Source organism: Sinocyclocheilus anshuiensis, unplaced genomic scaffold, assembly GCF_001515605.1.
Source record: "Sinocyclocheilus anshuiensis isolate Anshui unplaced genomic scaffold, SAMN03320099.WGS_v1.1 scaffold1994, whole genome shotgun sequence".
Lineage (NCBI taxonomy): Eukaryota > Metazoa > Chordata > Actinopteri > Cypriniformes > Cyprinidae > Sinocyclocheilus > Sinocyclocheilus anshuiensis.
In genome coordinates this window covers 320,273-330,571 of record NW_015548215.1, presented here as the reverse complement: position 1 = coordinate 330,571, position 10,299 = coordinate 320,273, and the positions used below count along the sequence as shown (strand labels likewise).

The following is a 10,299-nucleotide window of genomic DNA, read 5'->3' as shown; positions in this document are numbered from 1 at the left end:
TTTTATTATATATATATATATATATATATATATATATATATATATATGCCCCCAATAAAAATATATCATGCATAATAGTACATTACTATGGTAATATTTAATATTTCAGAATCAGGAAATTACCATGGTATTATCATCTGATATGTTTTTTCTTTCTTGTCCAGTGGACAAAAGAGGAAAAGTTAATATCATATCACATGCAGGCAGTGTTGATGATACTGCAGAATTATTGTGATTTCTGTAGATGTCTGTGTTTTTCATCAGAATCAGATTTGCACACCCTCATGTGTTTAGCGTTCAGTAAGCGCAGATTGTGTTATATTTTGCGACCGGCCCGTGATGATATCAGGACTTTTGGCCTTGTTAAGCACTGGACCGTCTCTGGAGCTCCTGCTGCGTCTTCAGCTCTGGCACAGACACAAGATCCTCTATGCACAATATGAGGAGGAGGAGAACATGAGAGGAGCAGCGCAGTGCCACAGGGCTGCCTGATGTCAGCGTTCATGTAATCTGAGCGCGTGGCTTTAATCTGTTGTTTCCTGTGTGATCAGAGAAACACTCACAGGTGCTCCAAACAACAGACGACTCAACATGCAAACTCTGTCCCCTCAGTTCCTGTGAGAAACTGAGGACAATATGGATCTGCACCAACAATTTCCTGATGATTATACACATTTTGACTTTGAATAAAACTTTTAAGCATCTCATTCAAGGTTCAAGGTTTTTTTATTTGTCAATGCCACCATATGTGCAGACATACAGAGGAATCGAAATACCGTTTCTCTTCTCTCTCATCAAGTGTTTACTTTGTCAATGCAATACAGAAGTTTATATATATACACATATACATATATTTCCACAGTGAGTGCTATATAAAACGTATCATGAAATCTGAAACTTTGTTTTGTGTCTTTTAGTTCATGTCTGTGACATCTAATGACAATGTAAATTTCTAACATATTTAAGATTTGCAGTCTCCAACATATTCAGTTCAATTCAATTCAAGTTTATTTGTATAATGTAATGTAATATTAGCGATATGATGGCTGAAATGTCCTTCTGTGTTGTGATAATATTCAATTCAATTCAAGTTTAATTGTATAGCGCTTTTCACGATAGAAATCGTTGCAAAGCAACTTTACAGCAAATTAGGTTTCTACAATATTTAGTGGTAGCATATCAGTGGTGACTGTCAGTTGACATATGGCAGAAATGTACGGAAAAATCAATTAAAGACGTAATCAAACAGACGATGAACACTATTAACAGCAATTATTATATGATGCAATCAAACTTAGAGCAAAATTTGGTAGTTCTGTATGTTGTTTCAGGGTTGGCATCTTGTTGACTACCTTGTTACACTACACAGGTTTCTGTCCAATCAGATGCTTTCTAGATTGATAAAGCTTCTCCTCCTACTTTCTACTCATAATTCATACTAACTAGCAATGGAAAGTAGCAAAACACAACTGTGATATAAACTAAAGCCTATAGGCTTTTTAAAATAAGTCACAACTTTTTGATATACTGCGTTTATTTGGAGACACTACAGGCGAATACTACATGTCTTTAGGAATAAAGTGTTATATAATTCAGTGTGAATGATGTGAATGAACAAACCCCTCAATAAAAGTCTTCAGAATATAGAGGGGAATAAAATGGTAAAGTTTGGTGTATGTAAGTGCTGCTGAAGTGGAGAAAAAACTCTTTAAAGAAATAAGTTGGAAATGAAAGCTACAGGCGCAAATAGATAAAACATTCAAAATACACTTTTAAGTGTTTATTTTATTGCAATTTCTTTCCACTTATCTGAAACACCACATTATGAAAAGACAAATAGCCCAAAATCTGACCAGTGCATAAAATAAACTTTTGCCTGTAGTGTCTTGCCTTAAGAGACGTCATTCTAAAATCAAGAAAAACATAAACCTGTTTTCCCTTTGAATTTGTCTATTAATTAGATAAAACCAGGTTCAAATTCTTGTTTGATTTTGTTGCCATATTAGAGTTTTTCCAGATGGGATTTTGGATTTCTCTTTTTATCACTCCGTAAATCAGAAATACTGTCAACAGCCAGAAAAACTAAATTTTCACCATGTTTTTGGGAATAAAGCGTTATATAATTCAGTGTGAATGATATATGAACAAACCCCTCAGTAAAAACCTTCAGAATATAGATAGGAATAAAACTGTAAGTTTTGGTGTTTGTAAGTGCTGCGGAAGTGGAGATAAAAATTCAAAGCCTTTAAAAATATGCATTTTCGCCATGTTTTTGGAAATAAAATATGATATAAATCAGTGTGAATGATATATGAACAAACCCCTCAGTAAAAACCTTCAGAATGTAGAGAAGAATAAAACTGCAAGTTTTGGTGTTTGTAAGAGCTGGTGAAGTGGAGATAAAATCTCACAACTTTTAAAAAATATACATTTTCGCCATGTTTTTGGAAATAAAATGCTGTATAAATCAGTGTAAATGATATATGAGCAAATCCCTCAGTAAAAACCTTCAGAATATAGAGAGGAATAAAACTGTAAAGTTTGGTGTTTGTAAGAGCTGCTGAAGTGGAGATAAAATCTCACAGCTTTTAAAAAATATGCATTTTCACCATGTTTTTGGAAATAAAGTGTTGTATAAATCAGTGTAAATGATATATGAACAAACCCCTCAGTAAAAACCTTCAGGATATAGAGAGGAATAAAACTGTAAAGTTTGGTGTATGTAAGAGCCGCTGAAGTGGAGGTTAAAACTTAAATATTGTATTGGAATTGAAAATCTACAGGCAAATAGATAAAGTGCAATAAAATTAACACTTAAATTGTGTTTTTTCCACTAGTCTGACAGAAGACATGATATGGAAACAAAACAGACCTCAAAACTGACCAGAGCATGAAAACACACTGGTTTTGCCTGAAGTGTCTGGTCTTAAACGCTGTTGTGAATCTCTGATAATGCTGATGAAGTGTTGTATTTGATGCTTTCTCTCAGACTGACTCTTTGTCTCTGTGTCTCTGGTTTCAGCTGGTGTTTGAGGTGGTGGCGTCTGGTGAACAGGGTCTGCTGGCCGTCAGAGGAATCTCGCGTCAGGGTCATCAGTGCAGTAAGTGTCATGAGGCGTGAACACGCGTGTCACAGGGCTTCACTATCTGCTGCCGCCACACAGAACCGACCGCAGACGCGCTTCCTTTAAAAACAGATTAAAGAACAGAGTCACCAAACACTGCAATCCCACAATCCCCTCTGCTCTTGTGTGTTCCTGTGTGAGCTCGGATGATTACAAATACTCATCACTCACCAAAATATGTTCTAGCCACTTACACAAAGCTGAAAGTGTGTGTGTGTTGATTTGTTTGAGTGTGAGTCACTTTGACCGTTTGGTAGTCACTCATTTTTATTTCGCTACTTTCTTCCATTTCAGCTGATGCCACTGAGGCTGTGTGGGTTAGTTAATGTTAACTAATGCTGCTGTAGGTGATTCATCCTGTCTAACATTTTGAAGGGACGGTTCATCCATCATTTACTCTCCTTCATGTTGTTCTAAACCTCTGTGACTTTCTTCTGTTAATGTTTTTCATGTAATTACAAGAAACTAAAGCTTTAAAAAAAGACACTAAAACCCATCAAAGTATCATGACAGTCACCCATATGACTTGTGCTTTGTATTTCAAAGCTTCTGAAGTCATATGACGCTTTGTGTTAGAAAAATGTATTTTAATATGATTTGTTAATTAATATTAATATATTACTTATTAATTAATATTAATATATGTATTATATGTATATGACCTTTTATTTTTATTTTTTAATTTTTTCGTTATTTTTTTTTATATGTGCTTTTGTAATTTTTATGAATAATTATTATATAATAAATTTCATTTTTATAGCATATTATTGCATATTATATTATATAAAAAATTTATTTTTATTTTTATCCTTTACGTTATAATAAAGCACTTCACTTGAGAACAAGCAAATAACTAATATAACGAGATAAAAATAAAACCCACTTTAGAATGATAATAAAAGACAAAAATGAATGTACATATTTATTTAACGTAAATAATATTTAATGTGAATGCATAACAAAATATGGCAGTTAAAACCAAATAATAATAATAAAAGATAGCATAGTACATAGAAAAAAACTTCTAGTTAAAAGCCAAAGTAAAAGCTACTTAGGAATATTTTTTAAATAAAATATATTGAATATATACAGTATCTATTGGTAATGTGTCCCATAGGTTGAGGCTTGACTGACAAAAAATGTGATATTTTTTTACTTTATTTAACTTAAATTTTTTTTTAAATTTTTTTAATTTTAAATTTTAAAATTTCAAATTTTAGTTTATTCATTTCAGTTTTTAATTTGAGTTATTTTAGTACTTAAACTTATTCTATGTGTTTTTCACTGGTTCCTTAAATGCAGAATCTCCACTGGTGCTTATGTATGGATCAGTTTTCATAAACAGCAGTTGATCATGACGATATGAAGATATGAAGATATGAAGTCATACAGCATCACGATCTTGTAATTAATAATCGTCTCTGAATGTCCTGTATAACGTGGTTCATCAGCTGATAAATGAAAGCACGTTTGGTTTTGAATGATGTTTCTCTGAGCGTCTGACCTTCACTCTTTCACCTGCTCATCCATCTCTCCTCGTCTGTTATTCATCACTCTTAGAGTCGTTCCCTCCATCTATCTTCCCTCGTTCGTTCTCAAACTCCTGTTTCCATGTGAAATCACATTATTTCCAGTTAAATGCATGCAGATCATGAATTCTCTAGTATCAGATCGGTTGAGTTCAGATCCTCAGATTAAGGTCACGACTAATTAAAATCACATGAACTTTCATTAACTCACCTTCACTAGTTATTCTGATTTCTTCCTCTGTTACTTGAATTTGTTTTTTCTCTGTTATGAATCTGATAGACGGTTTCTCATTCAGGCTGATGTGTGTGTGTGTGGCGTTTCTATGACCTTTCCTCACGCTTCTTTCTCAAACTCCTGCTTATACATAAAATTACATTATTTCCAATTAAATGCATCGCATGTGTTTGTGTGTTTATGTGCTCAGCAGTATTTTAGTATTATTTATATCATATTATACTTTTTAGTAAATATTTTCATATTAGTTTAATTACTGGCATTTTAGGTTTCATTTTAATAAAAAAAAAAATTATTTATATAACTTTATTTTAAAATTGATTTAGTTTTAGTTCAGTTTTAGTATTTATTTATTTCCACTTGGTGATCCAGTTAAAGGCATCGCATGCATTTGTGTGTGTGTATGTGCTCACTAGTGTTATTTTATTATTATTATTGTCATATTAAAGTTTTTATTATAATTTTTAATTAGCTTTTATTTTTATATATTCAGTTCTCCTTTTAATTTTAGTTGAATTTTTAGTAATTTTAATATTTTAGGTTTAATTTTAATTTTAAACAATCTATTTTTTTTTATTTTAATTTTTAGGTTTAATTTATTTAATAATTTATTTATATATTACTTATTTATTTATTTTTTATTTTTAGTTCAGTTTTAGTATCTATAATAAATCAATGAAGACAAAAAAAAAATAGCTGCTCAGGCAACATTTCTAATTTCCGTTTGTTTCATCTAAGATTTCTATTTTATTTCATCTCACCTTCCGCTGGTTCTCTCTCAGTTTTTCTGGGTTCTGGGGCTGATGGCTGGTTTCTCATTCAGGCTGATGTGTTTCGTGCCTCTCTGACCTTTCCTCGCGCGTTTTTCTAAGTGCTGCATCTGGAAAACGCTCCTCGCTGCCCTTGAACCGCAGCGGCTGATCCTGTAATATCCTGATGGAAATGTGCTGAGTGAACGTGTGCCGATCCATTTTATGATTGATTCGCTGCAGTTTCACAGGTGAAAGACGTCCGGAGGAGCTTTGCACGTGATTCACCGAGTCGTTTGAGTTGATTCACTGTAATGTTCTCAGTTGTGGCTCACTGATTCTCTGTCTGTCTGTGTGTCTGTCAGTGAACACGCCTCACTTCCTGCACATTAAGAGCGTGGAGGTCAACGCCAGACAGACGGCCACCTTCCAGTGCACTATTAACGGCCAGCCCAAAGACCATGTCAACTACAAGCTCTGGCTCCAGGTAAATTCACTAGAACACAATCAGCAGACTTGTGTGTGTGTATGGGCTCAGCAGTCTTAATTTAGTATTATTTCTTAAGTTATATTTTCAATTGTCATTTTCTTTTCAGTTTATTTTTTTTTTAATTTAAGGTTTTATTTAATTTTATTTTTAAATTTAGTTTTAGTTCAGTTTTTTTTTTTTTCAGTTAGTAAATTTCATTTGGTTTTAGTTCAGTTTTAGTATTTATTTTATTTCCAGTTAGCTTCAAAATTATTTTATTTTATTACAGTTTTAACATAGCAGTTCCACCCATATTATCTCTTGCTTTTTAATTGGCTTTTAAATTTTTCATATAATATTTATATTTGATTTGATTTCAGCTTTGTCATTTTAGTTAATGATAGTAATAATCATTTTGGTCAGTGAACAAACATCTCTGTGACTGACAAGATCTATATTTCCTCTTCATAAACAAAAGCAGCAGAACGTCTGATTGAACAAAAACACACACACACACACACACACTCACTCACACTCACTCACACACACACACTCACACACACACACACACACCCACACTGTTTGCTGATTTTTACTTTATTTAAACTTTGTGTCATTATTTATTTTATTTGACATCAAGGTGTAAGCTTTCTTACTCATTTTGCTAATAAACTTTCTACGTTTCTTATTTATTTGGTTATATATTATACATGTTTACTTAGCCTATTTCCAGTTTTGTATACCTATTTAAACTTTATGTAAGTTATTTGTTATTTTATATTAGGCATAGCCTGCCCTATAGCATGGTGTATTTTTATTCGTTTTGTTAATAAAAGTTCTATGTTTTATGTTTTATGTTTAGGCTAAAGTGAGTTTGACGTTGTATTTTGTTGTTGCATTCAAGCAATTGATGCGAAACTGCCGCTATTTGAAAGTGAAAGTAAAATGCGCACGGTGCTTTTAAGCTATTTAAAAGCGAAGGAAAGCGAGGAAAAGGGGAAATTCAAACAAACTAAAAACGAACAATTGCTTTACGCCGAATTGGCGCTATTTGAAAGTGAAATTAAAATGCGCACGCAGCTTTTACAAGCTATTTAAAAGCGAAGGAAAGCGAGGAAAAGAGGGAACACCCCCGCGGTGATACCGGTATACACACACTGTGTCAACTGCTCTATTGGATATTCTAGATACGTTTGTAAATCCTCCATTGACTTTTCAGAAAGCACAGAATTGTCTTCTGAAATATTAACATACTGAATTAGAGTCAGTCTTCAGAGCTGGATCTATATCTACAGTAAACATTCATTTTGGAGTGAGCTATATTTGGAAATGACAACAAAATAAATGCTGTTTTCAGAGAGAAATCATGTGTGTCGATTAGTCCTCGGCTGTTTAATGCTCTTTACTGCAATCGTTCACTCGGTTGCGCTTGTGTTCTATTCTCAGGGCATCAAAGGACGCGAGGCTCCTATGAAGGACACCAAACCTGTGAACTCCAGACGCTACACAGCCACCTTTGACATCGTCAACAACACCAAAGAAGACTCGGGCCGCTACCGCTGCATCGTGCGCTCTGAGAAAGGAGTCGGAGCGTCCAGTTACGGAGCTCTGGTGGTCAAACGTGAGTTTTCATTACCACTCAATAATTCATAGACAGTGATGGAGAACGATCATAATTCTCTGGAGGTCGTGTAATATCCAGCTTACATTCAGTCGAATGTCTTTATGCACCATATATTTGGCACGCTGATCTCCACAGACCATAATATCAACTAGTTCCTCAGTTCCACAGTGGAAATTAAGTGGCATGAATATAAAAGGGCATATTCCTTCCAATTGTTAATTTTGTCTTTGCAAAGAAAATGAAAAGAAAAAGCAATTACAAAAGAAAAGAAAGTTGCATGAGTTCAGAATGAGTCATTTTGTAGTTTAGTTTGCAGTCAAAGCTCTTTTTGAACAGTAGAGGATGTTTTATTAGGGAAATTAAGATAATTTACCATGTTTCTGTAACACTTTACAGTAAGGTTCCATTAGTTAATGTATTAACTGACATGAACAAACAATGAACAGTACATTTATTACCGTATTTATTCATCTTTGTTAATGTTAGTTAATGAAAACACAGTCGCTCATTGTTAGTTCATGTTAGTTCACAGTGCATTAACTAATATTAACAAGCACAACTTTTGATTTTAATAATGCATTAGTAAATGTTGAAATTAACATTAAGATTAATAAATGCTGTAGAAGTGTTTTTTATTCTTAGTTCATGTTAAATAAAGTTGTTAGTGAACTTTATTGTAAAGTGTTACCAGTGTTTCTTACTGGCCATGAAACTGAATTTTCCAGTATTTTTATTACAAAAATATATATTTTCTTATGACAAATGAATTATTTAGCTGTTTTTTCTTGTATGTTAGTGACAATTACCTTAATGAAGCTGGCGCCAAAGTCAACTTTTACATGCATTTTGTACAGAATCTAAAAATATGTTTTGCACATGTAGCTCCAGTTGTGCCCACTGTCATTTAGCAATCGAAAAAAACTGTAATATTTCTTCCAATTGTTAATTTAGTTAAAAAAAACAAATAAGTTGCATTAGATTAAAATTAGTAATTAAGCAAATGTTTTTTACATGCATTTGCTGTTTGGCAAAATCAGTTATTTTGCAGAAGTTCAACATGCATAACATTTCTTCTAATTGTTATATTTGAATAAAAAAAAAAAGAAAAAAAAAGAAAAGTTACACAAGTTCAGAATGTGCTGTTTAGTTTCAGTAAAAGCTCTTTTTGTACTGTAAAGGATGTTATGATGGGTGAATTAAGAAAATCAAGCAGCCTAAAATATATTTTTTACTGTAAATGCAAAAGAAGAAGATCTTATTCGGCAGTCGCTTGTGTCGGCGTTTCACTAGTTTTGGATCAGAGCCGGTGTGTGTGTGATATATATGAGTTCTGTCATTAGAACGAGTGTTGGGCTGTAAATCTTGCTCAGATTTCCTCTCTTGCCTCTGTTTCGTGTCAGACTGCATCAGGCTTTATGTGTGCTTGCTAGCGGTGGTTCCTCTCCGCTCCTCTCGTTCATCACGCCTCTCTCTGCTTATTAGCCCAGATTGGCTCAGCAAATCGTATTATTTTACATTTTGCCCCTTTAGATTAAATATCGGCCTGTGGGGAGGTGTGAAACACGTTTTCTTGGAGACTCTCATTCGTGTGTGTGTGTGAGTTTGTGAGTGTGTGTGTGTGAGTGAGTGAGTGAGTGTGTGTATAATATTAATAAACATACAGTATATGTTTTAAATGTATGGATATATTTTTAATATATTTGATTTTAAATACATGTATAATTTTATATAAATTCATTATATAATCATATATATATATCATATATCTTATATCATATATATTTTATGGATGTATATTTTAATATATTTAAATTTAAATATTTATTTTATGTCATATATTTGATTTTAAATACATGTATAATTTTATATAAATTCATTATATAATCATATATATATATCATATATCTTATATCATATATATTTTATGGATGTATATGTTAATATATTTAAATTTAAATATTTTTTATATATTTTATGTCCGTTTTTATATTTCTACATATATCTTTATCTTACAATATTTATAAATATAAATACATTTTGTATTTATAAATGAATTTTTTTATATTTGACAATGGAATTTTTTTGTGTATACAGTGAGAATCGGAACAAATTTTTATGTGTCTTTGGTGTTTGGAGTGTGTTCATTTTGGGCCTTTATTTGACCGTTCTCTTCTGTATATTGTGTGCTACTGTAGTTTGAGATACTCAGATGATCTTCTGTGTGACGGACAGTCAAAGAGAAGGAAAACTAGAACCGAGGGGAAGTTGTGTCATCCTCGACCTTCTGAGGAGAAAGTTGGCCTGCAGACAGCGAGTGTGTGATGAGTTCAGGTCTCTGTCACGTCACATTAACTCAGATTCACTCAAACCTGCAGAAAAGCCCAGAACATCCTAATAACAGAGTGTGTCAGTGACAGGAGATCCGTGCGGTTCAGGGTGCGGCCCAACACGCTTCTAATTATACCAGACCACATGAGTGTGTGTGCGGCAGTTGCACACACACTCATAGCTGTGACGTTCCCGCTCACATTATGGCAGCACACACACTCACTCACTCACTCTCTCACA

General features: G+C 33.1%; 1 protein-coding gene across 1 annotated transcript in view; it reads left to right on the top strand.

The window, feature by feature from the left end:
- The window catches only part of LOC107653871 (receptor-type tyrosine-protein phosphatase mu-like), a 208,593-nt gene that overhangs the window by 37,552 nt on the left and 160,742 nt on the right, over window positions 1-10,299 (top strand). The window contains exons 3-5 of the mRNA XM_016440739.1: window positions 3,023-3,101; window positions 6,004-6,125; window positions 7,554-7,728. Coding sequence (XP_016296225.1) covers window positions 3,023-3,101; window positions 6,004-6,125; window positions 7,554-7,728 — 376 coding nt within the window. The remainder of the gene's footprint in view (window positions 1-3,022; window positions 3,102-6,003; window positions 6,126-7,553; window positions 7,729-10,299) is intronic.